General features: G+C 53.5%; 3 protein-coding genes across 27 annotated transcripts in view; 1 reads left to right on the plus strand and 2 right to left on the minus strand.

Moving 5' to 3' along the window:
• On the plus strand, positions 1-14,081 carry ZNF219 (zinc finger protein 219). Of its 4 annotated transcripts, none has more exons than XM_081048390.1 (5): positions 1-107; positions 10,513-10,599; positions 10,875-12,297; positions 12,611-12,742; positions 13,005-14,081. In XM_081048390.1, exons 2-5 carry the CDS (start codon positions 10,594-10,596, stop codon positions 13,604-13,606), a joined length of 2,163 nt encoding a protein of 720 aa, XP_080904516.1. In that variant the 5' UTR covers positions 1-107; positions 10,513-10,593; the 3' UTR covers positions 13,607-14,081. The 4 variants fall into 4 exon arrangements, with proteins under 4 accessions (XP_080904516.1, XP_080904517.1, XP_080904515.1 ...); XM_081048391.1 differs by lacking the exon at positions 1-107 and adding an exon at positions 5,432-5,502; XM_081048389.1 differs by lacking the exon at positions 1-107 and adding an exon at positions 5,970-6,007.
• Positions 1,428-3,275, minus strand: TMEM253 (transmembrane protein 253; the record flags this gene model as incomplete). Its single annotated transcript, XM_081048942.1, has 6 exons — positions 1,428-1,508; positions 1,830-1,976; positions 2,097-2,207; positions 2,531-2,587; positions 2,677-2,787; positions 3,168-3,275. The coding sequence occupies 6 exons, from the start codon at positions 3,273-3,275 to the stop codon at positions 1,428-1,430; spliced, it is 615 nt and encodes a 204-aa protein (XP_080905068.1).
• Positions 12,853-27,248, minus strand: part of ARHGEF40 (Rho guanine nucleotide exchange factor 40) — a 19,563-nt gene continuing 5,167 nt past the window's right edge. For 2 of the 22 annotated variants that reach the window (XM_081048363.1, XM_081048357.1), the window contains exons 5-24: positions 27,124-27,244; positions 26,429-26,525; positions 26,246-26,326; positions 25,998-26,114; positions 24,607-24,702; positions 24,413-24,528; positions 23,916-24,042; positions 22,125-22,247; positions 21,879-22,022; positions 20,773-21,383; positions 20,409-20,643; positions 19,959-20,045; positions 19,165-19,380; positions 18,541-18,711; positions 17,560-17,737; positions 16,734-16,838; positions 16,361-16,504; positions 15,725-15,855; positions 15,267-15,313; positions 14,586-15,131 (exon numbers count right to left, since the gene is read on the minus strand). In XM_081048363.1, the coding sequence (XP_080904489.1) occupies positions 15,272-15,313; positions 15,725-15,855; positions 16,361-16,504; positions 16,734-16,838; positions 17,560-17,737; positions 18,541-18,711; positions 19,165-19,380; positions 19,959-20,045; positions 20,409-20,643; positions 20,773-21,383; positions 21,879-22,022; positions 22,125-22,247; positions 23,916-24,042; positions 24,413-24,528; positions 24,607-24,702; positions 25,998-26,114; positions 26,246-26,326; positions 26,429-26,525; positions 27,124-27,244 (2,942 nt within the window). In that variant the 3' untranslated portion in view covers positions 14,586-15,131; positions 15,267-15,271. Of the gene's footprint in view, positions 13,430-14,585; positions 15,132-15,266; positions 15,329-15,724; positions 16,144-16,360; positions 16,505-16,733; positions 16,839-17,559; positions 17,738-18,540; positions 18,712-19,164; positions 19,381-19,958; positions 20,046-20,408; positions 20,644-20,772; positions 21,384-21,878; positions 22,023-22,124; positions 22,248-23,915; positions 24,043-24,412; positions 24,529-24,606; positions 24,703-25,997; positions 26,115-26,245; positions 26,327-26,428; positions 26,526-27,123; positions 27,245-27,248 lie in introns of those variants that run through there. The other 20 variants (XM_081048362.1, XM_081048374.1, XM_081048368.1 and 17 more) reach the window with 17 other exon arrangements.

The following is a 27,248-nucleotide window of genomic DNA, read 5'->3' on the forward strand; positions in this document are numbered from 1 at the left end:
GGCTAAGCCAGGAGAAGCAGCATTCTCTAAGGGAAAGAAGCCTTCTCAAGTGGGAACAAAAATGAGTGTGAGGCGCACAACCATCCTGGGCTCTATGTGAATTTGGGGTGAGTTCTTTTAGTACTCCAGCTCTGGTCAATTTCTAGTTTCTCTGGCGTCTGGTAGATTGTCCGGCTTAGTACTATTGGGCCTCCCAGTTTTCCTGGGCTTTTCTCAAGTCCACCTGAGCTTGTCATCTTTGCACACTAGCAAAGGTCACAAACGGTGGGGGTTGTGAGTAACCAGAGCTTCAGCCACGGGATCGCAGCCGGGATCAAAGGTCGGCGGGGCTGCCGACAGGCTGAGCCTGCGCAGTCCTGCTACCGTTTTGGAAAGAAGGGTGGCGGCAACGCGGGCTTGTTACACCCGCGTGCTCTCAAGAGGCGGGAAAGTCTTAGGTTGGGTCGCCGCGTCCCTCCCTCTTCCTGCCCCGTCCACCCATCTGCCCAGAGAGCAGGTCCTCCTCAGACGCCCAGGCTCCGGGGGAGGGGGACGAGAAGAGCCCGGGGATTCTGACTCATCATCTCCAACCCCTTTCTCGCGCGCGCTCCAAGTCTCAGGACTTTGGACCTGGGCACTGTAAGAGGGGGCGCGGCGACAGTATCTGGGGAATCCCGGCTCTGCCCAGGGTCAGCTCCCAGCCCCTGCCTGTCTCCGAAGCTGGCAGAGGGAGGAGTGTGGCGCCACAGTCTGCTCTCAGTTGCTGAGGTTGGGGTGGCGGCGCCCCCCGCGCAGAATAACCCGCCCGGCTCCTCCCTAAACGTGGGGCCAGTGGTCGCGTCCGAGGAAACTCAGCTAGGCCCGGACTTCCAGCACCTCGCGTCACTCAGCAGATGCACAGCGCCCCCACCGCGGAGAAAAGGCTCTTTATTTCCCAGCAGGCCACGGGGTAGCGAGGCATCCTGGGATTTGTAGTCTCCGCTAAACTAGAAAGGAAACAGATCCGAGGGAAGGGAACTAAAGCACCAATAATTGATTTCAGAGAGAGGGCAGGGGAACCCTGGTTCGGAGTGGGTGGGATTGTGAGAGGTGAAAAGAAGAGAAGTAGTGACATGAGGCAGATGTTAAGCTGTATGGGGAGGCCGTGGGGAAGGAGGATAAAGATGGAAGGGAGGAAGTGGGTATAGATGAAAGTTGGTTTAAGGATGCCCTGCCGGCGGGCAGCTTTTCAGGGCAGTGAGGTGAGGGAAGACGCTGATCTAGGTATAGCTTCCCTTAGAAGAGAAAGGGGCCTAGTTTGAGTGAAAACTGAAGGCATTCCACCAGACTTCATGTTGATCTCAAGGGACTCCATCTAGCTTCTGACTTTGGTGGGGTGGGGTGCAGGAGGGTCTGGAGAACGCTACCACAGGGCAGGAGGGCAGCACCTGCCTGCTTCCCTTGCCAGTTCACACATTCGTTCCGTTTGCTGTGCTAGCCATTGTGGAACGATTCTCCAAATCAGGAACTTCCTCCAACTCAGAGAGACCCTGAAAACCAGACAGAGGTGTGAAGGGAGTAAACTGTAGGGGGGAGAAAGGTGGGATCCCAGACAGAAGCAACTTCCTCCTCCTCCTGTCTCATTTTTTTCTCGTGGTCTCGTAGCCCTTCCAATACTTACGCAGCTTCCTAATGTTCTCCCACATTTCTAGCCCCAACTCTTTAGTTACCCAATTCCCTCTTACCCACTACTAAGGGATAATTGTCCAAAGCCAGAAAACCAATCATTTTCAGTCTAGGATCCCTTCCTTGCCTCCCTGCCTCAAATGAGCTGCTATCTGCTCCATAACTTCCATCTTTGCCTTCAATACCTCCTGCAGCTCCTGGTAGTGCAGACTCTGGCTCCTACAGCATCCTGGCTTCCTCTGGCTCAGCAGGAACAGGGAGTATGCTGAGAGCAACACTCCCCCTAGGGTGAAGGCTTCAGTGCTGATCTCTAGCACCAACAACCTGTCCAACTGCAGGTAGACAGGGCTGTGGGTGCTGCAGGGAACCCAGCACCTGTTTCTTCTGCCCTTTTCCCTCTCCATCTCCTCTTGCCTCCTTATCCTCCCACCTTCTCCTTTATTTGCCCATACCTGGGAGGGGGCAGTTGGGACAGGCCCCAAGACTGTCTTCATCACCTCGACCACCACCACGACGAAGCCAAAGATCAGATTGAATGTGTTGAATATCATCATGGCCCGTACCTGCCAGTGAGCCAGCTCAGCACTACCCAGCCTAGGGGATTCATTGCAACCCCAAGCCCCACCTGCACCTAGCCGAAAAAAAAACCCCTCAGCTTTTATTCCTCCACCTCCCAAGAGGGCAATCGTCCCTTTAACTCTTTTGCTTTCCCTCCTCAGTCTTTTAGGCCAGTCAGGGGCAGACAGCTGACAGGATCAGTCAACACTTAGAGAGCCACTTCCTGGGCTGAGAGGGGTGTGTGTGTGTGTGTGTGTGTGTGTGTGTGTGTGTGTGTGTGTGTGTTGGGGGGGGGAGAGAATAGTATTTCATTCTCTTCCTCTTTCACCTTCCAGAGGCGGGGTGCTCTGCGCAGCTCAAGGGTAACAATCCCAGAGAAGAGACCCTGAATGGTGAGAAAGGCAAGCGTTGAACTCTGGCCTCATTAATGAAGAGCCTCTAGAACCTTCTACCCTCTGTTGTGGTGGATCTTACCAATGCTCCAGGTCCAAGCGGTAGTGCTGTGGCCATGTGACAGTCAGAGTTCAGGCAGGCAACTGAGACAGCAAAAGGCACCAGAGCCACTGCCAGCCATAGCTGGCTCACCTGGAGGCCAGGGGCAGGATGGTTGAAGGGAAACTGTCAGGGATTCCCTACCCGCCTCCAAACCCCTGCTTCTTGCAGAGATCAGCAATTGGCAGGAATACATGGTGGTGGGAAGTAGTCAACCAAGGGCAGTAAAGGAAGGGGCTATCATTTAATTTCTTCTGCCTCATGTCATAGTCTAGTTACTTACCTATGTGTTTTCCCCACATGATGGAAGCTACTTAGAGATTAAGGGTCTTGCCTTGTTTATCCTATGCTTGCTCCACCCACTCAGAGCCTAGCACTTTCAAGTACATGATAGATGCTCACAAAACACAGATGAAACTGAACTGGGGTACAAGTGGACATGCTGAAGCTTGGGGTGGGGCGTCTGGCCTCACCGCCAGCACCAAGAGGTGGCCACTCTGTCTGTGCCTTGCCCAGTGCTGTAGCTTTTCCAGACGAAGGCTGGGTCTCTCCTGCTCTCGCTGACCAGCTCTGTCCTCCATGGCTCCCTTGACCACTAAAGCTTAGTGCTTTCCTGGAAAATACATTATAGCACCTATCAAAAGACAGGACATGCAAAAACATCTCTTTCAGCTGCCCCTCTGCCCTATTTCAATATCCAGGGAACTGAGTCTCAGAGCCTCTCACCTACCTTGTCTGAAGCAGCTACTCCAAAGTTATGGGACCCAGCTGGGCCTGGAGGTCCTGGTAGCACAGAGCAGACAAGCTGTCAGGGCTGGGGTGTGGTGGGGCAAAGGTCCCTATGAGGGACTAAAGATCCGGGGAGTGGCCAAGGGTAGACACCAGTTCACTCCATAAGACACCCAGCCCTGCCTCGCTCTGTTCCTGTTTCCTGTTGCCCCTATCTCTGTCCATCCTGGGTTCCTCTTCTGATCACTCAGCCATGGACACTACCACCCTAGGCCCCAATTTCCCCCCATTTCCATCTAATATTTCTCCTTTTTTTGGCTTCCTCTTCTAATTACTTGCTGTTCCCTAGGGCAATCCCATATTACTGTCTGGACTGGTACCCTGTCATTACCACTTGCAGCTTTGTCCCAAGACCAGGCAAGGTTCAATTCTCCTGGCTTCCTCTCTCACTTGCTGAATGGTTTCTCCTCTCTCCACCCTTTCTTGAAGGATGATTTACTTTGGATGAGACACTGACTAAGTGGATGGGGCACCCTATTTATAGTGGGGATTGTTTTTGACTCGGTGATAACTTGCACCTAGGCATGTATAGGAGATAGTCCCCAAATGATCATTCTTGGAAAGGATGCTATTGCAACAACATTTTTGATAGATACAAGTTGCTTTATAACCAGGCCAACCTGGACTAAAATCTCAGCTTTGCCACTTTTCCTAGCTGTGTGACCTTGGATACATTATTCTACCTGTTTGAACCTTAGTTTATTCAAATTGAGTGATCAAACGGGGGTTAATAATATGACTGTGAAAGGTTGTTGACTCATGGTTGAGTTCTTAGTAACCATTAGTGGTGCTGATAAAGTCATACTGTCGTGCCTGATGCCCATACACTAAGGGGCTTATTCAGAAGCTAAGCTGGGGATATTTATTTCTACAGTAAGAAGCAGAACCAGCTGGGCCCAAATATATACTCTAGCATCAAAAATAGGAAAGGCCCTTCTTGGTGTAGAGCCTGAGGTCTGGAGGCAACCAGACTTCTATGTTCAAATCCCAGATCTACCTGGGTAACCTTGTGTAAGTTGCTTAATCTCTGGATTCCCTTACCTGTAAAGGGAAGCTACTAATACCAAAGGGTTGCCTTGAGTATTAAGAGAAAAACTGTATATGAAACAGCTCAGCCCAGCACCTGGCACATAGTGTTTAACAAATATTAATGGTTATTATCATTATTATTATTGATGACAGGAAGAAGACTGAGCCAGGAGACCCCTGGGAGTTAGTACCAGGAGGCACAGTCCTAATAGGCAAGTGGCCTTTTTTGAAACCCACTTCCGCTCTGCTCAGTGCTGGGTCAACACTCATTGGAGTATTGTGTCCACTCTTCTTTACTGGGGAGTGGGAATCACATGAAAGGGATCTGAACTGTCGTGCATCTAGTCCCTCTTCTATCCCCATGTGCATTAATTTTATTTAGTGGTGATGGCCTGACGATGTAAGATGTTGGCTTGCACTGAGGATCCCTGAGCTGGCAAGCCAGTAAAAGACACTCTTTAGCTTCATTTTCCTTACGTGTAAATGCAGACTTATTATATCTCAGAGTGTCACTGTAAGGATTATATACTATTAAATATGCGAACAGGCATTGAGTAAATATTGATTAAATCTGAGTATAGCACTTACAAATTTGTAACCCCTGTCTAGATTACAATCTCCTCAAGGGAAGGCAGTACATCCCCCTCATCTGTTCATCCCCCACAGCGCTGAGCATAGTGCCTGGTCCTTAGTAAGTACTCAGTAAATATTTGTTGTATTGAAGAGCCATTAAAGTGACTTAAGGAATGGAAAATAAAATTCGAGAGGAAGGAGTAGGGATTGTTTATCAAGAACAGAAAGGACTGAAGAGTAACTTTAATAATGTTTCTTATACGGCAGACATTAACTATCTCTATAATCGCCCCTCCTCCTCCCCAAAAAGAGAGACAGAAATTGTAAGGGAGAGGCTTTGAGATAAAACCCCAGTAAGAACTTCCCGAGTCTGTGCATGTTGGGGCAGAAAGAGCGGCAGAGCCAACTCCTTCCCTGGTATGTCCGGGTTTAGGGTGGGAGGGGCAGCGCTGCTTGGAGGCTGGGGGAAGGACGAGATGACCTTTCAAAATCTCTTCCAGTCCCCTGTAGGAATCGTCTGTGCGCCCCACCCCCCTTCTCCCTCCCTCCCTCCGACAGCGCCCCCAGTCTCCAAACTACCCGCACCCCGCCCCTGGCGGCCGCCTCTCGCGGCTCCCGGGGTCCCCAGCTCCCTGTCCCCGGAGCCAGAGCCGAGCTCCCGCTCCCGCGCGGCTCCCAGCACCGCCGCGCCGCCCCCCGCATGCTAATGGCCGGGCCGCCTCCCGCCGCACACAATGCGGGCCAGGGCCGGGGGCGGGGGACCGGGGAGGGGGCGGGGGCCGGGCCGGGGGCGGGGGGGCCGGGGCCCGGCGCATCTCCCCCGGCCCCACGTAACGCTGACGCCCGCGCCGCCGGCCCGCCGCCCGCCGCCGCCGCCGCCGCCGCCGCCGCCGCCCGCTCCGCCGCCGCCCGCCCGGGGCTCGTGAGTAGCCGCTCCCCCCACTCCCGGCCCCCCCTCCGCCACCCGGCCCCCGCCCCCGGCCCCCTCCCCCCTCCCGGAGGGGGGGCCCGCTCCGCGCGCCGGGCTCGGAGCAGGTGCAGGGGGCGGGGGCGGGGGAGGGGCGCCGGCTCGGCCCCAAGCAAACTTCGCCCAGAGCTCCTGGGGGGGCGGGGTGGGGGCGGCGGCCTCGGAAGCCTGGAGAGCTAGGGGGGCCTCGAGGGAGGGGGGGGGGCCAGGTGGGGGAACCGGGAAAGCGGACACCAAAGGGGAAAGGCCAGCGCAGGGGGGGGGGAAGGGGACGGGCGTCTTTGTAGGGGCCCGAAGGCAGGGCGCGAGGGGCCTGGGGGTGCGGGTCGGCCGAGCCGGGAGCCAGAGTGGATGAGCGCCCCCCGGCCCAGGTAGGGCTGATGAAGGAGGGGGAAGGGACCCAAACTCTGGGAGCAGAAGTGGGGGAGGGGAGAGGATGGGGGGGTGCTTCCCTCTCTGCGTCCCAAACAAAGTGTCACAAAGAGCTCGGCCGGCGGCAGCAGCAGCAGCGGAGGCGGCTGCAACTCAGCTTTTGTTCTCCCGGCCTGGGTAGCTGAGCCCTGGCCTTCCAATCAACCAACCCTGCCCCCCATCATCCTTCTGGTTTATATTCCCCGGGAGGGGTCTGGGGTGCTGCTGGGTGAACCTCTGGTGCAGGATCACAGTTCCTGCTCTACTTGCCAACCTACTTCTGGGAGGTGGATTTTCCCAGAGGCTCTCTTGCCCACTCCCCACCCCCTAATCCCAGGACTGAGGCCCATATAGGCGCTAAGATGCTGACCTTTCTAGGGTCAGCTCTAGTTAAGGGGACTTATGGCTGGCTACATGCCCCTTTCCTCAAATCCAGGTCTTCTAGAACTTTCAGAAGAGGGGTCAAGTTGGGACATGCCTCTGGAATAAGATTCCACAATAGTGGGGTGGCAGTATGTGAGCAGGTGTACGCACCTTCCTCTTGCCTCCTGCTGTATATTTGCAGTCCATGACTGAGATTCCATGCCCCCAGCTCAGGATGGTCAGGGTGGAGGGAAGGAGGCTTTACTAAGAACTCAATGTAAAAGGTGGGCAAGCTGTGGTCGGGGTCAGTTTGGAGGAGCTCCCTGAGCAGTGAGGTTCAGAGGGCCATGGAAAGGAGATCATGAAAGTGAACTACCAGCATGTCTGTGTGATAAAGGTGGTCTTGATTCTACACCACGTAAGAAGCTCCCTTTCCTTTTAACTCCATCTAGTGCAGTGTTAATCATAATTGTTAGAGGACTTGGGAGGTGTAGGGTTCTTAACAGAGAAAAACATCAAGTATTAGAAATGACCAGTGACAGAGGCCTAGTCACAACCACACCACAGAAGTCCTGAACGCTTGCCCCTTACAGTTTGACCCGAAAAACATTTGACCACAAGGCTTGAGGGACCATCTTCATGCTCCTCCAGCCACACCCCCTTCCCGACCAGCTCTCCTAGCACATAAAAGTAACTGGCCTGAAGATTTCTGATCCCTATTCCTGGCCTTGCATCCCTATAGAACCAAAATAAGGGCAAGATAACCCCTGATTCCCAGTGGGGGTGGGAAGTAGGTCAGTGCTGCTGTCTGACCAAGTCTTATGGATGGTATTTAAGTCCTGACTGTAGAAAACTTGATTATTGCCCACTGGCAATACATGCATGACCTGGGTTCCAAGCCAGTTCATAGAATCTTGGGCCTTGTCATTGCTTTCTTCTATTGAGAAAAACTCTTCGGATCAGGAGCCTGGGACCTGGTTTGGTGTAGAGGAGATTCAGAAGACCTTGACTGAGACTAGGAGGGTCTCTCACTGGGTTTTATTAATTTGAGGCCACCCTCTGGGGAAACTTTCCCAGCTCAGGAATATATCATCAATTTGGATCTTGTATATCACTATTACCATCCTAGAAACTGCTATGTGCAAAGCAGGATTTTTTGTTTTGTTTTGGGGAAGGAAGCTTTGCCCTATTCCTATGCTTCTTGCCTCGGATACAAGGTCAACTTCCCATGAGGTATTTTGCTTGCTATCCTACAGGCAGTTTCAGGGGCCCTAGAATCTTCTCAGAATCAGAGTATGTGCCCATAGGTTAGTCAGCTATGACCATGCAGTATTCCCAGCCTTCCCCCACCTCCCCCCACCATCTGCTTCCTCTGAATATACCAGATTGGCTGTACACCAGGATGTTCTGGGAATCCCCAGGAGAGCAACAGAATGTGATGGACCCAAATACGATGCCTCAGTCACTCATTCCAGGATGTACAAACTGTAACTGTCAGGATACGCCTTATAGCTAATTAAAATTCTTCTAGTTACATCTATTTTCTGTTACATCTATCTATTTTCAGTGTCATCCAAAGGCAAAAGTAATCCCTCTGGTACCACTGTCTTTTTTTCCCCCACTATGGCTCCCAGATAGGAATTTTTAAAAACCCTCTGGCTTTTCTCAGTGCCTTAACTGTGGTGCTAAAATGGCAAATGTGGCCCCTCTAGCACTTCATAGCTCTATCTATGGTACTGAGGTGGCCACAGTGGCTCCTCTGGTAGCCCACTGCACTCTCCATGGTACTGAAGGGATGACCATTTGTTTTAACTTCTCTCTGGGGTCCAGAAGAGTCCTATGACTCAAAACTACAAAACTTTCAAGTTGGAAGAGACCATCTATATAAATTAGTCCAACCCCCTTATTTTACAGATGAGTAAACTGGGAGGTTAAGTGATTTACTGAAGGTTGCAGGGCTATTAATAGACTGGGCCCACAATAGCCTTGTACCAGTCTAATTCACCGTTCCTGATACTACTTAGTGAGCCTGGCTAGGCTCTTGGTCCTAGAAAAGGGATTTATTTGAAGAATCCAGAAAATAAGGCTGGATGCCCTAATTTGGTGCTACAGAAATACAAATACTAAAAGTGATGATAGAGGTTGTTTAGTGACCCTCGGACAAGGACACTTTGTTAATTAACCTCCTGTTAATAAAATTCCCATAACCCAGATTCCACATGTAACAAGTACCTGCACATTCATGAAGTGTTATCACATCCACTAAATATCAAAAATTAAAGAAGTCTGAGACCTCCAGAGCCTCTTCTCTTTGCCGATAAACAGGGCTGACTCCTGTCCCAGTTCTCTCCCATTAAAGATCCTTAAGCAAAGTAATGCCTGAGTCCTTTTCTTTCTCAGTAACCCATTTCAGTTGCACAATACCTATTGTAAGGAAGTTCTTTATATATCAAATATTTCTGTCTCAGGCAAAAAACTAGGTTAGGCCCATGGTCGTCTAGCCTTGACCAGATAAAATTCTATATGTAAGCAGGAAGGTACACTGATCGAGTTCTGGTCATCCTCCTAGGCCTGTTTCCATGAATCTTAATTCTGGGATTGCTTCTAAGTCCTAATGCTAACCTCTGCAGCTTAGAATCAGGAGACACCCCCGCCCCCCCATCCTCTTCCTCTCAGTGCTCTTCTCCTTCCTCAGAACTGGAGCTCTGCACATCCCAGGCCCAGGGAATTTTAGCCTGGAGAATTTTAACCCTTTCCTGCTCAGAGCATGTGCTGAGCCCCTATCTGTGCAGATGGCCCAGCCCCGCCCCTCGTCCCTCACTCCAGGCTCTTGAGCTCAGAGCCAGTGTAATCCTCCTCTTGTGTGAGGGAGCCTCTCCCCTGCAGAGAGGAGGAAAGCCTGCTTCGGAACAGCCCTGGACAAAGGGGCTGAGATGCCCCATCAAACTGCAGGCTTCGAGGTTTGAAACACAGGGATGAATCCTATCCGGTATTTGCAGTTTTTAACCCTTTCCCCAGGCCAGCAGCACCCCTTAACTTCCACTCCTCCCCCAACTCTCTTCATTCCCTCTCCCTCTGGCTCTCTCCCCCTTCGTGCCCCTCCCCCTCTGTCTGTCTCCAGACTCTCTGCTGCTGGGAGGTGTTTCTCTCCCATGCATGAATGAGTCTCTGTAATGAATGGAAATGAATGGATCAGGAATCCAAGTGGAGGGAGGGAGGATGAGGGGGAAAGACAGAAAGACAGGGTAAGGGCAGAAGGAAGGACTGTGGAGCCCGGAAGGATGTTTGGCTGGCTGTTCAGTTAGGTGTCTGAGAGCAACTGGGGAGCATGGCAAGCCCACCCCATTTGGTCATCAAGCTGCACAGCCCAAACTAAACGAGAGGGCTACACTGTGATAGTCTCCCCAACCACCAGGGGTGGTGGTGGTGGTGGTAGTTGTTCTGGACCAGGCATTTAAAACGTATTTGGGGGAAGAAGTCTGTGATATCAGGGAGCCTTGTGGGTTTGTCAAATCAAGGAGTACAAGTTTTGAAGACAGCAGCCCCCTCCTGTCTCAGGATGCAAGGAGGGAGAAGGGATAGATCGGTTTCCGGAATACAGGGTGCTAAGATTGTGGGGTTGAGGTGATTTCACTGCTGAAAATCAGGACTCATCCTGTCCTCCAAATCTGTCTCTCTTGCTTTAGCTCTTCAGCACCTGTTGCCTTCACAAGCAGCTTTTCCTCCTTCTCTGCACTCCCCAGAACCAAAGAATGTGAAGGGAGTCCATGGAGGTGAGTGACACTCTGTCCTGAACCTGCAAGTGCCTACAACTATACTCCCTCCCCTGCCTCTCTCTCTCTTTCTGACCTGCCATTATTAGAAGTTATCTATGTGGCCCCAACAGCTCAATTCCCATTCATCTCCCAGTTTCCTCAGGTGCTCTCACCTGGTGTACCTGGTTCCCATCCACCCTCCCTCGGGTTCTTCTGGCCCTCTATGCCTTTGCTTACCCCACAGCTCTCCTGTCTCCATCCTTTGTTCTGTATACATCATTTTCCCCCCACAGGGCTCACGTCCCCGCGCCCCGGGCGGCCACTTAGCGCCCTCACCGCCGGCCTTCGACGGCGAACTGGATCTGCAGCGCTACTCCAACGGGCCAGGAGTGAGCACCGGGTCTCCAGGAATGGGAGCGGTGGGCTGGTCTGAGAGTCGCACTGGAGAAAGGCGCTTTCCCTGTCCTGTATGTGGGAAGCGCTTCCGTTTCAACTCCATCCTGGCTTTGCACCTGCGGGCACACCCAGGCGCCCAGGCCTTCCAGTGCCCGCACTGTGGCCACCGTGCAGCGCAGCGGGCCCTATTGCGCTCGCACCTGCGCACGCATCAGCCTGAGCGCCCGCGCAGCCCCGCTGCGCGCCTGTTGCTGGAGTTGGAGGAGCGTGCGCTACTGCGTGAGGCCCGTTTGGGGAGAGCCCGAAGCTCAGGGGGCATGCAGGCCGCCGCTGCCACTGAGGGCCTGACACGGCCCCAAGCTCCGTCGTCGTCCTCCTTCCGTTGCCCCTTCTGCAAAGGCAAGTTTCGCACTGCGGCAGAGCGCGAACGCCACCTGCACATCCTGCACAGGCCCTGGAAGTGCGGCCTATGCAGTTTCGGCTCCAGCCAGGAGGAGGAGCTACTGCACCACAGTCTCACAGCCCACGGAGCTTCTGAGCGCCCCCTGGCGGCCACTTCGGCTGCGCCCCAACCTCCGCCTCAGCCTCCACCTCAGCCAGAACCCAGATCAGTTCCCGAGCCGCCGGAGCCTGAGCCGGAGCCCGAACGTGAGGCAACCCCTGCCCCTGCTCCTGCCGCTCCGGAGGAGCCCCCTGCGCCTCCAGAGTTCCGTTGTCAAGTGTGTGGCCAGAGCTTTACGCAGTCCTGGTTTCTAAAGGGCCACATGCGTAAGCACAAGGCCTCCTTCGATCATGCGTGTCCCGTGTGTGGCCGCTGCTTCAAGGAGCCCTGGTTCCTTAAGAACCACATGAAAGTGCACGCCAGCAAGCTGGGCCCACTGCGTGCGCCGGGGCCGGGTTCCGGCCCTGCCCGGGCCCCCCAGCCGCCTGACCTGGGCCTGCTGGCCTACGAGCCACTGGGCCCCGCGCTGCTCTTGGCCCCAGCGCCCACCCCGGCTGAACGCCGTGAGCCTGCGAGCCTGCTGGGCTACTTGAGCCTGCGAGCTGGCGAAGCCCGGCCCAATGGTGAGGGTGCAGAGCCTGGGGCTGGCCGCAGCTTCGGAGGCTTCCGCCCCCTGCCGTCTGCTCTCCCAGCCCGGGCTCGGCGGCACCGTCCTGAGGAGCCTGATGAGGAAGAGGAGGTGGTAGAGGCGGAGGAGGAGACCTGGGCTCGGAACAGGGCACTAGGCCCTCTGGCTTCACTGCACCCGCGCCCAGGGGAGGGGCCGGGGCACTCTGCACCTGCTGCGGGGGCCCAGGCAAGGCCCTCAGCCACACAGGGTACGTAAGGGGCCTCCTGTCTCCTAGGTTTTCCAAATCCTGGGCCCATTCTGATGCCACTCCTCTCCTCCTGTACCCTTCTTTAAAAAGGACCTGTTTTACTTCTCACCATTTTCCCCCCTCTGGAGGCTTTACCACCTTCTGAGGGCATCAGCTCAACTCACAGCAAATTTAACTCCTCATTCCCCCAAGCACGGTGTTTCCTCCTGGGCCCGAAGGGGAAGCAACCCAATGGGGTGCGTGTGGGGTGCGTGGTTCTGATGGGGTTAGGGCAAAGGGCCCCTTTGACTTCCCCTTAACTTGTATATTACAGAAGAGAATGGGCTGTTAGTTGGAGGGACCCGGCCTGAAGGGGGACGAGGGGCCACCGGCAAGGATTGTCCCTTCTGCGGAAAATCTTTCCGCTCAGCGCATCACCTCAAAGTACACTTGCGAGTACACACAGGTGAGGGGGCAGCCCCCTGGTTGGAGAGGGCACTAGAAAGCAGGAAGACAGGTGAGAGGGCTGTTGGAGGTGACGGCAGGCAGCCTTCAGACTGGCCAGATGAGGGTGTTGGGAAACCGTTATTTATTAAATCGGGGTGGGGGGGTGGGTGGGAATAGAAGCAATGTTTTTTCCTGGGCCAGAGGTCTGTACGATGAGCGAAAGTGCAGGTGGGGTGGGCAGTGATCAAGACTCTGAACCTATAGCATTCCCCTCTCCCTAGGCGAGCGCCCCTACAAGTGTCCACACTGCGACTACGCAGGCACCCAATCTGGCTCGCTGAAGTACCACCTGCAGCGCCACCACCGGGAGCAGAGGAGTGGGGCTGGCCCCGGGCCACCCCCGGAGCCGCCGCCCCCTTCCCAGCGGGGCTCAGCCCAGACATCCGGAGCCAAGGCGGCCTCGCAGTCTGCGACTTGGGTGGAGGGCACCGCAAGCCCTCGGTCTTCTAGCGCCGCTGCACAGGGGTCCCGTCGAAAGCCCGCTAGCCCCGGGAGGACCCTGCGCAACGGGCGAGGTGGTGAGGCCGAACCCCTGGACCTGTCCCTGCGGGCAGGGCCGGGAGGCGAGGCCGGGCCAGGGGGTGCCCTCCACCGTTGCCTCTTCTGCCCCTTCGCCACTGGAGCCCCGGAGCTCATGGCCTTGCACCTGCAAGTGCACCACAGCCGTCGGGCTCGGGGCCGCCGTCCGCCCCAGGCTGACACTTCCCCACCCTATATCCGAGCACCATCAGGAGAGACCCCTCCCAGTCCTCCGCAGGAAGGGGAGGAGGTCCCCGGGCTGTCGAGATCCGGAGAGGTGGGGCTGGGGGGTCAAGAACGGTAGGGAGCCCTCTTAGGGGCAGTTAGCTTAGTGAGCTTACCCCGCGGGAGCGGGGAGCACTAGAGGTAGTTGGGTAGAGCAGCCAGCAGGGGGCATCGTGGGACCCATATCCCAGCCCCAGGTGGACCAGAGGTGAAGGGTGTGGAGGGCCTAGGAGGGTGGGCAGGCGGTACCCACCCAGGGGAGTCACAGTGCCTTAGAAGTGGCAGGGGTGAGGATCAAAGAACGGGGTCCCAGGGCTGGCAGAGAGGATTGTGCCCCTGTTGAGGAGTTGCTCTGCCAGTCCTTGCTGGTCCATAGGCGTGAGAGTTTATTTTTGTACAATGGGTGGGGGTGGGGGGCACTGTACCCTTCTAAGCCCCTTCGGGGGGCCCTGTAGACGTTGCTATTTTTGGTACGATTCCTGTCATCCCTGTCGCAGAGTTGTGTCCCTAATAAACAGGTGTCTTGAGGCACAGGACACTGTGTCTGTCTGCCTATGTCCTGTCCTCCTTTTGGGGCCATTCTGTTCAGGAAAGAGGCACCTCTTCAGGCACTTGTTATCACCCAAAGAGCATGATTTTAAAAAAGCAGAATCTTGGATTTTACCCCCAGGGTTTGGCTTCAGTTGCTGTGGGGTGGGGCCCAGGAATTAGCATTTAGCAAATTGCCTAGGGGTTTCTCATGCACTGTGATCTGAGGACCTCTTTTTGAAATCTGCTGAACTGTGCTGAATCCTAGCTTGACTGTGACTAGCTTAGTCTCAAGAAATGGGTGCATTGTGAGAAAAGGAGCTTTAAAGGGTGCATTGAGTCTCTGGGAGCCACTGTGGAGGAGGCACATTCTCCCAGGCCTGGCCCACACCCAGCTTTGGGCCAGGAAGGGGTACAGGGTATCTTGTAGCCTTGGTTGTATTTTCTGTGTTCTAGTTAATGGTTGAGGGGAAGTGCTCAAGTTAGTGTTAGTAATGTCACCTCAGCCTGGAGGACTGCTCTAGTTCTTTGGACACAAAGTGTGAGTAAATACGTTTAATATAACAATAGTATTATAATAACAGTAATTACATATAGAAAGTTTGCAGTTTCCCGCCACACCCTCATATAATGGTTTGCATAGTTCCATTTCCCATGACACCTCAGAATGGAGTCACCAGGAATAATGGTTGAGCTGGGAGAGATGAGTCTTCTCAGGGAGAGTCAGGGTGGGAAGAAGGGGGAAACACCAGCTCTCTGGGGAGGCCTGATATGGGGGTGGTGCCCTGGGAGTTATGCAGTGGCCCAAGATGGGGAAGGACTGGACCAGGAGTAATTTCCCAGCCTCCAGGGTATGAAAGCAAGCAAGTATGGCCACTCTGGTTCCTGAAGGAAGGTGCCCAGCTGGGGAGAGCTATAGAGATAGCGTTAGCAGGGGAACACGCTGGTCCTTTGACCTCTGTCCAGGAAGCAGAGGGGAGGAAGTCAATGTTCTTCCAGGCCTTCACTATGTCCCACTGCCATCCCAGCCCAAAATGTGCTGAGAGGAGGGGCTGTAGCCAAGTTCTGGATTTTCTCTAGAAGTCAGGAAAGAAGAGGGAGATGGGTTGGGAGAGGGAAGAGGCTGACTCCCAAGCAGCTGGGGGGAGGAAGGATCGTACATGCAAGAGGGAAGGAGTGTTGGAAGTGGTAAAAAGGAGGTACTGACTCACCCAGGTCACAGAGGTGTGGTGGGGTCACTCAAGGCTCGAGCATGACTCTTAGGGGAGAGAAACTGCAGTGAATTAAAAGGATAAGAAATGACCTCTTCCTTCCATCTCTCTCTCTCCCTTTCTCTCCCCCAAAGCCTGTCAATTCACCTCTTTCCTTCTCAGTTTGTGAATTTGCTGATTTAGTCCAAGTACAAACCAGGCTGTTGGTATTTTCCCCTTTCCATCCACTCCTGCACTATGCTTCCTTATTAAGGATTCCTTTTCACTTCTGACCTAATGCCTCAGCCAGGCCTTGGTGAGAGGAGAAAGGCAGACTGGACAATATATCCAACTTGGAGCCTTGCTAGGAGCACAGGCTCAGTTTCCTCTTGCCCTCCCATGGATTGAAAGATCAGAAGAGCCCACCCAGAAAGTGGCTGAAGAGGTCACCCACACCAAACCCTACTGAAGGGACTTACCTGCCGGGATAGCCCTAAGATCCCTCCACTGGCCAGAATGGGAGTGCTGCTCCCAGGATGGGGGGGTTGCAGGCTGGGGCTGTTTCTTGGTCCTGGGGACACATCTCCAGAAGAGTCAAGTGTTTCTGGGGCTGGAGGGGAAGCTAGGGTGAGAGCAAGGTATAGAACCCCTGAAGATTACCTTAAGCAACCAAGCTGCTCCAATCCATCAGGGAAGAAAAAGCTCCATAGCAACAGGAAGCTGTGAGTCACCATAGCAATCCACTTGCAAGAGAACCCCCCTACCAAGAGGCAGGAAATGTCAGCAGCATCATTAGAGCAACCAGGGAAGAAGCGACAGGAAACTATAAGGATTGCCGTTGTGAACCAGGAGGGTACAACAGGAAGCTGAGGCAGTTTCCATAGAAACCCAAGGAGAGCTAGAGAGAGAAGTACAGAGGAAGTGCTTAGCAACAGGCTGCTGTAAGCATTACCCTAGCAACCAGATGGAAGGCTCTTTTAGCAATTGGGAAGCTGTACATAGTTGTCATGGCAACTGGGCTACTTGGCTAGATAAAGGAATTGCTCAGCAGCAAGCATCCTGAACATGACATAATGACCCAGCCGCTGGGAGCCACCCTTTGAGAGGTGCCTCACCCAGGGAAATTTGCTTGACGTCCAGATCCCAGGCCTCCTCCTCGACGCGGGCAGGCAGGGAGCAGGCTCCCGGTGAGAGGCCGGGAAGGGAGGGGCCGGCATGCTCAAAGGATGACACGGCCACGGAGGCCCGTGTTCGGGCGGCTGCAGAGAGGGGGTGGGTGGGGGAGGGGTGGGGTGCTGGTGTGGGAAAGCCCTCCTGGCTCCCTGAAAAGACCCTCAGTTTCATAGAGGGGCTCCCAGTCGGTCCCACAATTTCTGGTAAGACATATCCACTCATTACCCTTCCTCACTTTCTACCACACCTCCCCACTGTGCCCTCATGTCAAGGTCTTGACTTCTGGGGGCAACCCCCCAGCACTGTGGACCTCACCTCTTCCAGTGAGCAGGGCACTCAGCGTCCGTTCTCCAAGGGCTTTGATGTCCAGAAAGGGTTTATTCCCGATGCCCATGGAGACCATCTGCTGCACTCGGAGCTCTAGGGAACAGAGACCCTGTTACCAATCTCCTTTGCCCATTCTCTGCTCTAGTCCTAGCATGGTCTTGGTCCACTCTTCCTTTTGCTCCTTCCCAACTCTCATTCCTCTGGTATCTTGTTACTCTTCCTGTTGACTGTCATGACATGGACGGATGGTGGTCCTCGACTTCCTCCTCAGACATCTGTCTCTTCTGTATGTTGTTGCATACTGCCCATTTACCATTCCAGCTGCCCACCTTCTAATACTCATGTTCTTCCCTTTATCTTGGGTATGAAGAGCAAAACTTAGATTTACATACCTTTACAATTTATCAAATGTTTCCATATATATCACCTTATTCTCCCTATCACACTAAAATGTAGATATTACTTTCTATTTTTTCAAGTGAGTGGAATGAGGTTCAGAGAATTCAAAACAAAACTGGCAAAACACAATTAGTCCAGGTCACACAGCAAGTAAGTTCTGGAACCCAGGTCCAGCGAGCACTTTCTCAGTCTCCTGTCCAGCCACATGCTCTTGCTTCCCTGAAATAGATTTCGCTTTCCTTTCGGTAAAGCTTAGACTAATTTCTATCTCAGCAATCTCTCTCAAATCATATCTTGAATCTTCTCATAAGTTATTCCTCTTTCTCCATCCTACACCGTTTTCCCAAGTGGTCTCCACACTCTCCAGCTAACCTCCTGCCATAACCTTGACCCCACCCCTGGTTCTGCCTTGTACCCTTGTTGTGGGCTGCCTGTCTCCACAACAGCTGGGCGATAGAACTTGTCCACTTGAGTTTGGTCTCTGGTGAGGCTGCCTGTAGAGTGTATGCCTCCCGTGCACGGCGCCGCCGAAACCACAGCTCAAAGCAGAGCCCGCTGTCCCCGATGTTTTCTGTTAACCCCATGTCAGCAGTCTGAGAAAGAGCAGGGAAGAGTGTGTGAGGATGGGGTGAGTCCTGGCTAGATGGTACCACATGGAAAAGCATTACACTTAGCCTAGCGTCGGTTAGATGTTCAGTAAATGTTTGCTCAACACCTACCATGGGCCAAGTGCTCTACATTAGTCTCCATAGCAACCATAATTTACAGAAGGGGAATGCCCAGAGACATGAAGCAACTTGCCCAAGGGCTTATCATAGCTTATTAGAGAAGGAAAGTTCAAACCCATGTCTGCTATTCTAAAACTAGGCTTTTTTCTCTATATTGTAATACCCCTTGAAGATCTAGAACTAGTGTAGGGGGACGAAGTCTAAGAAACCCTTAGAATCATGCCACATAGCTCAATCTAGGACCATAGGTCGCTACTGATGTTTGTCTGGATATCAGGGCTGTTTCCCTAAAGCAGAGCCTTCCTCTTGGCTTATTCAGTTGCATCGAGTTATATATACAGTGTCCTTTTACCTTATCCCCCAGGGACCACCCATGACTCAAAAGGCATGTGTTCTTAGTGGGAAGGGTCGTGCTCCCTTCTGGCTTGGAATACCTCATGAATCTCCTGCATGAATGATAAGGAAAACTTCAAGGAATAGACCTATGACAGGGACTTCTATCACCCCAACATCCTAACTGATGGTTGGTTATAGGCGAAAGCCTGTTGTAAATTATGCAGATTCTGAACATGGGTTGGGGTTGAATTTTCAGAACATCTTGAGTTCTCAAGAAGAGCATGATTTCCTGTCCTGTTTCCCACTACCCCTCCTTCCTGCAGGTGTTGTACCTTAAAGGCCTGCTTGTAAACAAAAGTCTCTGACCCCCCCTCAGAGCCCTTGAGTTTGCTGAACAGGAGGAGATGCTCAAAGAGGAAGACATGGCGAAGGCACTTCTTTCTGCCACAGATGACGGTGAAGGGGTCCCGGTGCAGAAGCTGTCCCTGTTCCTTCAGATCTGTCTGGAGAAAGGGAAAAAAAAGTCATTGGCCCTGGAGCCCTTTGTGTATATTTTATGGGGAGTAAAAATGGAATTTATAGGGCAAGGGCCTAATGACTCATTCTAAAGGCAGAATCAGGAAATCAGGGAAGCCCTTGGCCTAGAATCCACCAACTGGTCACCCTGCACAGCATACCTGGCCTAGCAGCACAGCCTGTCTCTCAAGATGGAATAGGAAAGCACAGGCAGATGTAGAATCATGGGATGATGGGCAGGACATAGCTTCTTTATTTATAGATGAGTAAACTGAGGCCCACTGAAGTTCAGTGTCTTCACTATGGCCATCCAGCTGGTTAGAAATTACAGCCTGGAGCCCTCTGACCATGAGTCTAGTTCTCTCGTCACCAGCCCACTCTGCTTCTGAGGCCACAAGACTAGGTAATTTGAGCTGTAGTGACTGGAGCTTTGGCCTCACCTCGCAGCCACGCACTGCCTCCACGGCCAACAGATCTCTGCCACGGGTCTCTTGTTCCCGGAGCAGCTGCATGGCAGCCCCAAGGGCCTGGCGCTCAGAACTCAGTTCAGGCCCAGCTTCCCTTAAGAGCTCCTCCAGGAGCCGCCCATACCGAGCCAGCTGCTCCAGGGGCTGCTGCAGGGCCCTGGGCAGGTGAGGGCCACCCTCTGCGGAGCTCTAGAATGGGGAGGAGACAGACAGGGATGAGGGGAGGGGATGGAGCTGAGGTCTGTGGGGAGGGTGAGTGGTACTCCAGGCTTTTGGGGGTAGATGAGGCAAAGAAAACCTTCCCCAAGAAAGAAAGCAGATGGGGGGGGGGCTGCAGGAGATTCAGTCATCCTCTATATCTTGATGGGGAATAAAGAAGGAATACAAAAAATTCCTTATATTCTCTGGCTTTTAACTTTTGAAAAGTTCACATCTTTTGTTGTGAGGTCTTTTGATCCTCAGAGCACTCTGTGAATTAGATATAGTAAATATAGCCCCCATTTACCAATATAGAATTGGGCGCAGAGGAACCAAGAGTCTTGCCTAGTCCCTCAGGTGGTCTGGATAAGAACCCAGTCTCACCTGCCTCCCAGTCCAGTGCCTGTCCCACCCTCAGCAATTCTGGGAGGTTACTGGTAGATGACATTCCTGGGCACATCCAGAAAAGTTCCCCATCACCCCTCCTATCCCTGTGAGATTTTGAGGTTGGGTGGGTTTTACATCTTCCTGGCTCCTCCCCTTCTTATGAAGGTTGGAGAAAGGGTTACCTTGGTCAGGGGGCCGAGTGCAGCCAGGCCATTCTCCAGTTTGTGTCGGTGCTTCACGTACTGGGCGTAAAGGCTGAACTGGTCCCCCTGTGCCAGAAGAGAAAAATGCCATCCCTGCAGACAAGCCCTTCCCTTGGCTCCTTTACATTCTCACTGCAGCCCAAAGGAGAGGCAGGCCACCAGGGGGCACTCAGTCTGCCTAGGAAATGACAGCTCCTGGCTCGGGTGGAGACAGTCAAGGCCAGGCAGCCCTTGAGACAGGGACACAGAGACCGAGTAGGTCCAGAGGAGCCCAGGGAATAGCACTAGGCCCCAGAATCTTAGGCCATACATTTGGGTGGGGTGGGGGTGGGGGTGGGGGGACTGAGATACTGAGAAGGAGGACCAAATAGGTGGGGCTGAAACATTCGAAGGGGGAAGACCTGGAATAAGTTTTAGAGGCTCACTCACATGGCGAAGGAAGCAGGCCCCAATGCGCAGGGGGTGGGTGGTGCAACCTTGAAGCTCCCGCAGAAAGTGTGTCCGATGGAAGCTTCGAAGCCTCTCCCGGACACTTAGGGCGGTGGCCCAGGTGCCCCGCAGTTCAGGGGTCAGCTCAGACCCAGGGGGTGGCACTGGCTCACTCAAAGTGGCCACATACTCCTGCTCACAGGCAATCAGTTCAGACACCAGACGCTGCTGGGCACTGTAAGTACAAGCAATAGCAGAGGAGGCTGGGGCATGAGAGGGAGCCACTACCCCCAACAATATCATATGCTTTTCCTGCTGGGCAGTTGGGCCTGCCTCTTGGTCACCAGTTAGGCTGGGCTCTCACCTGATGCTTCTCTTGCGCTCCATCCGGGGGGTGCCTACTCCCCAAGGCCCGTCTGGACCCCCGGCCCGGCCCAACAGTACGTGTTCCCGAGGTGAGCAAGTCCTGTCTACCACCTCGGTACTGGTGACCTCCAGGCCTCGGATCAGCACGGTCCTAGGTGGCCTGCCCTCTGCTTCTGGAGCCAGTTCAGGGCCCTCCTCCTCATAGTCCTCCCCACAGGGGGCCAGGGAGCAGTGGGATGGGGCTGCCCATGGCCCAGGGCTGCTGGGGAGCAACAGGGAGCTGAGGCTGGGGGAAGGGCTATGAGGGCCCCGCTGGGCCCCTCCACTGCTGGCACTGTCTGCCCGTCGTCGCCGGTGGCCCCGCGGACTGGCCTCCTCTCCCAGCTGTTGCTGAATCCTCCTCTCCAGCTCTTGGCAGCGGGCCCGGCAGCGGCCCCATTCTCGCAGGGCTGCTGGGCTGCCCAGGTCCAGGGCCAGGGCCCGCATCTCCTGGAAGGTGCCAGCGCTGGGCTCTGGAGCCCGCCGCAAGGCCAGGGCTGCCAGCACTGCCTCCCGACCTGGCCCTGCTCCTGCCAGTCTGGCAGAACCTTCATCCACCCATTCATGTGCCTACAAGGCCAAAGGGGTTGGGAATGGGGAGAGGAAGGAGTGAGGTCCAGTGCGGCTCCCACACATTGCCCAGTGACAGCTCCTGTCCTCTTTTGCCGATGGCTTCTCAATGCCTATCACCTTCCCAGTCTTCTCTGAACGCCTCCCCTCACTATTCCAGCATCACTGCCTGACCGTGCCACTCTGAGCTGGTATGGAGACAGCAGCCTAGATGAAAGAATAGCCATTACTTATATAGAATTTCTGAGTGGCAGGCTCTGCATTCAGTGGTTTTTATATATTGCTTATAGAACCCTCACAGCAGCCCTGCGAGGTAGGTGCCTATGAAGGCACATTCAGGTTTGGTATGTTGTCCCAGATTATTCATCAAGTAGGCGGCAGAAACAATAAAGCCAAAGAGATGGCCTCCTGAGTCCCTGCTTTTAACAACTGCCTGATCAGCCTCTTCAGGCAGAAGAGGACAATGATGGGCATAGAAGAAAGGGCTGCACACACCTGCTGGAAGAAGCGCTGTAGCCGCAGGGCCCGGTGGAGGCCACTCTCCACCTGCTCCAGCCGCTGTTCAAAGACATCCAGAACCTTCTGGGAGGCACTGTCCTCCTCCAGGTCCAGGGCCTCCCGCGCCTGACTCAGGCGCTCCTAGAGAAGGGAGGCTATGCTCAGACCTGGTCCTCAGCCCCTCTTCGTCTCCCCCTCCCTCCCTCTGTGTCTCTTCTCACCCGCCCTTCTCCCCCTTCTCACCTGAACCTCAGCACTAAAAGCCCGGAATCGGAGCTCGGTCTCCTGCAGGGCAGACAGGGAGTCCCCGGGCGCAGCAAAACTCACCAGCTGCTCCTCCCCTGGGCCTGAAAGCCACTGCAGCACCTAGGACAGATGGAGTGAGAGAGCAGGGCTGTGTGGGAGGATGAGGTAGTGCAGAGGAAGGAAAAGGAAAGCTGAGCTCCAGCTTCCACCACACCACCCCAATCTGCAGAACCCTGGGCAGACAGTTTCATCTCAGCTGTAAAGTGGGAATAACAGTGAATGGTGGTAGTTTCCACAAGGCCAAGTAAGAAAGTGAGTAAGAGATCTTTGCAAAGCACCAGTTGAAGGGGAAGTTGGGCTGGCAGGAAACACAGAGACAGGTGTGTTAGGGTTCCAGGGCTCTCTGCTGGAGGTGAAATAGATAAAACTGGTGTGAGCCTAAGGCAGGATGAGGGGATGAGGATCCAAAAGAGGGCCAGGAGAAATTTCACATGACCAAACCCAGTGATGGGTGCGCGGGGGACCAAGGGACCAGGCTTGGAGAGATGGCGCAAGAGGTGTGTGTGTTTGCGCACGTGTGTGTGTATAGCTCTAGTTGCCTATTATGGGCTCTAGGGACTCATGTTGGTTCTGGGATAATTGACCAAAAAGGGATGGTAACTTTTAACTCTGAACAAAGGCTGGAAGCTGGGTGAGACAGCCTGAGGATGAGAAGGCAGAATGTTCCTAATAACCAGGGCCAACAAGGAACACTTCTATAGTCCTTTCTTGAATTCATTTGGTCATCCTAACACCCCTGTAAGTGTTATTCTCCCAATTCTACAGATGAGGACTTGGAAACTCAGACACGCTTCAAGACTTGTCCAACATCTCACTCCTAGCAAAACTAGAACTCAAACTGAGCACTTCAGACTCCAAATCCTATGTGCTAACGGTTTTTAAACAGTCGGGGGAAACAGCTAATAATCAGGCAAGCCAACAAACAGTAGGAGCTACAACCCCTTGGATACTGGCATGGAGGAAGCCAATATGAAGAAATCCCAGAAAACAGAGAGTTCTGCCACCACCACCCCCACCCTGCCTATTGACATTAGTCCTGAGATGACCCTTCCCTGATACCCACATGCAGGTCGGTGAGGTGTTCACTCACTATGTTGGGGCTAAGGAGAAACAATCAGACTTCAAAGCCCCCTCTACCCCACATGGTAGGGTGGAGAGCAAATCCCTGTGGGAGTCTTAACCTCAGAAGAGAAGAATCAAGGTTCAGAGAAGCCAGCCTTATCCCTGAATCTCCCCACAGAGGCCTTGGTTCCAAGGCATTTGGGGCTTTCATTTCATTGCCCTCTCCTTCCAAGGCAGAGAGAGGTAGGGTCCAGCCTCAGGTTTGGGGGATGACATTGCAGAAGGAATTGAGGGAGTATGGGTGGCAGTGTAGTGAAAAGGCCGGTATCAATAGACGTTTATTATTTTTAAGCTAAGGAGGTAGGCACTTCAGAGTCAATCAGCTCTTCCCAGAATCCCCTGGGATACCAGAGCATCTCTGACAATCTCTAAGGATCCTTGATCAAACAAACAGTGGGGAGGGGAGGATCTGGCTTCTCTTCTTTGTGGGTCCTGAGATGCTATCTGCCTCTTGTCGAATCTCACACTGACCAGGACCAACCTCCAGCGGAGGTGAGGAGAGAGGGAAAGCCAGTCAACCAAGCCAGGTTAGGAGAATACCATCAACTAGAAGTATCAGTGGAAAAGGGGTTGCCGAGTAAGAGGGGGCTGGGGGTCCTGGCTCACCTGCTGGAGACGGCACAGGCGTTGCCGCTGCTCCTGCTGTTGCACGTGCAGGTTGGAGAGGCGCACGAGCTGGTGAATGGCTTCATCCACTTCCTGATACAGTGTAGCTGGGCCTGGGCCCTCAAGCCTGGGGAAAAAGAGGGGAAGAATGAACCATTGCGCTGTCAAGCACCCCCTCTTCGACCCTTGCATGCCAACAGGAGCCCAGCCTCGTGAGTCAGAGCATGGCCCTGGATTTGCATCCTGACTCTTCCATGTACTGACTAACCTTGACCAAGACATTTAACATTCCTGACCCCCCAAATCCCCATTTGTAATTGTAACTAGCACGTAGGGACCTTTCGAGGGTTATGAGATATTAAGTGGAAAAGCATGATATCTTGTCCAGATACATGCTCAGTAAGAATGAGCTGGCAGTTAAGCTTTATTGGCAGCCCTCGATGTGTCTCCACCTGCCACGTCCACCTGCCCCTGCCCACCATACTCAGCCCTCGTACTTGCTGCTGTGCGTGGAACGCAGCCTCATCAGGATGGCTCCCCCGTCCCTCTGCAGCTCTGTCAGCCGGGGATCTGCCAGCACCTTCTGTAGGGGCTCAGGCATTCCTACCGCCTCCTGGGAGCAGGCAGCAGTTAACAGTTGGAGTCCCACCAGAGTCCACACCCCATGCCTTCATCCCATTTCATTTCATACCTCTCCTTCCGGTTCTGCTGCCCCCTCCAGCTCCGCAATGGCTTGCCGTACAGAGCCCAGCACACCTTGGCACAGGTGGCAGAGCCTTGCCACCTCCTGAAACATGCACACAGGAATGAAGACCAGGGATAGAGTTTAGGATAAGGAGCCTAAGCCCTAGGGTAGAAGTGGGGGGCCAGAGACTTTAATAGAGGCAATGTTGGGTTCAATTCCTGATGCTGTTGCTTACTAATTGGATGACCTTGGGTAGGTCCAGAAATGTCCTTGAGCCTCAGTTTCCTCAACTGTAAAGTCAGGATAAGACACACAGGATCAGGCAGCCAGATGGCTCAGTTGGTTAGAGCCAAATTCTTAACAACAGGGTTGCTGGTTCGATTCCCACACAGGCCAGTGAGCTGCGCCCTCCACAACTAGACTGAAGACAATGAGCTGCCGGAGGGGCGACCGGGTGGCTCAGTTGGTTAGAGCGCGAGCTCTCAACGATAAGGTTGCCAGTTCAATTCCTGCATGGGATGGTGGGCTGCGCCCCCTGCAACTAAAGATTGACAATGTCGACTGGACTTGGAGCTGAGCTGCGCCCTCCACAACTAGATTGAAAGACCAATGACTTGCAGCTGATGGGCCCTGGAGAAACACACTGTTCCCCAATATTCCCCGATAAAAATAAAATAAAATAAAAATAAGACGCACAGGATCTTGTGAGGTTTAAAGAGACGCTGCTACATAACCCCTAGCATGGGCCTGGCATTGTACAGCTTAGTAAACATGAGTCTCCTTTCCTGTCTGCACTATTCAGATCCATGTCCCACGACACAGCTTAATGACCATGTTACAGACCCCCTTTAATACTTGGCTCAGATCATGTTTACACCTCTTTGTGAATACTCACAGTACTTAAATTCATAGAATCGGAGATTTTATCCTAACTGCTACACGTTGCAGGTGAGGAGCCTCAGGCCAGGATGTTGGTGCAGTGAGCAGGTACAGAAGGGCCCCATCTCCAGAACTGAGGTACAGTAACTTATCCAAGGTCACATGGAACCAGAACCAGTCTTCCAAACTCTCAGCTCTTTCCAGGATCGTAGTGACACTATTTTGTACTTTTCTCTAGTTGTTTCTGACTTATCTCCCACCAAAAATCATATGCAGCTTAATGTCATATTAAAAATTTATTTAACATATTCCTCCCATCTCTTCAGTAACCCATGCGTAGTATGTACACAAATTTTTCTCATGGTTTGTGAGCCATAAATATTTGTTGAGTTGAATGGATGGGAAACCAGTTTTACCCAACCCCTTGGTCAAGTCACAGATCTGCCTTCTCCCTTAGAATGTCCTCAGGTGCGTAAGTGCTGGCTGTCAGTGTCCAGGATGGGGGAGGTGAAGCTTACCTGGTGTGTGTTGACCCAGTGGCTGGGAGAGGGCTCCCTGTGACCTCCCAAGTCCCACTGCAGATCCTCCGGCTTGGCCACTCTTTTCAGATCATTCTCTGACAGCAGCTCAGCACCCTGAAGTCATATGAAGGCTGTGGCTTTCTCGCCTGGGCACCCAGGGGTTTAGGGACCACCCTGGGGCTCCAGCCAGCTTCTTTTCCCCTCTCCACTACTGAGGGGGACAAAGTGGGAGTGAGGGCTCAAACCTGAAATCCATGGAGCTCAGTGGGAGGGTCATCATGACTGAGAAGCAGCAGCCGCTGAACAAGGGGAGGGTCTCCCGAATCCTGTAGGAGGGCAGAACCCTAAACTGTGGGCAACTGGGTGGCCTGGGATGGCCTCTAGGGAAGAGCTAGGATGAGAAGTACCTGTTTCAAGGGGTTGATTACCTGAAGTTGACTCAGGACAGGAATGAGAGCTGGAGGCAGGGGAGGTGCCTTGCGAAGGTCTAGCAGGACAGACAGCCCCAATATCTGTAGGTCAGGCCTGTGGGGGCAGGAAGAGCCAGGGAGGCAGTGTGTGAATGTGTGTGTGTGTGTGTGTGTGTGTGTGTGTTCAGAAACAGTGGCACAGGGTCTGGCTTTAGTGTTACTAGTTCTCGGGAGAAGTTAGTTCCTGGTACATTTGGGAGGCAATGGTCAAAGGGCCAGAACCTGGGAGGTGTGTCCCAGAGCCAATGACATAGCAATCAGGACTCTATACTCATGTCTATGGGGCATAGGACCAGGGTCTAGAACATTAGGAATCCTGTGCTCTGGAAAGTATAAATTCAACACCAGCATGTAACATGGTCTCTAACAGGTTCTTGGTGCTCAATAGTTGCTGAATGAGTGAATCAATATCCTGATAATCTAGTTAGTGTCTCAGGATACTGAAAGTCGGCAGTGTTGATTTTTGAGGATCAGTGTAGATATCCTGGAGATTAGGGGTCAGGCAAGTCAGAAGTCAATGACTTGAAAATCTGAGTGTTGAAGAAGTAGGTGTCCTAGATGTCAGGAGGTCAGTGTCCTGAAAAGAGAGAGGGTCAAAGTCCTCATGACCCAGGAGGTTGGTGGTCTGGGTGCGAGTGCTGGGCCTCGGTTACCTGAGCAGTGAGTGGAGGTAATGAAGAGCAGAGCTCAGCATGTCTCGGGAGGGTGAGGGCTCCTCAGGAGAGCACGGTGGTGTAATGGTCAGCAGAGCTCGCCCGCTCTGGTCCACCCCTCCTGA

This window comes from Rhinolophus hipposideros (genome assembly GCF_964194185.1).
Source record: "Rhinolophus hipposideros genome assembly, chromosome: 5".
NCBI lineage: Eukaryota > Metazoa > Chordata > Mammalia > Chiroptera > Rhinolophidae > Rhinolophus > Rhinolophus hipposideros.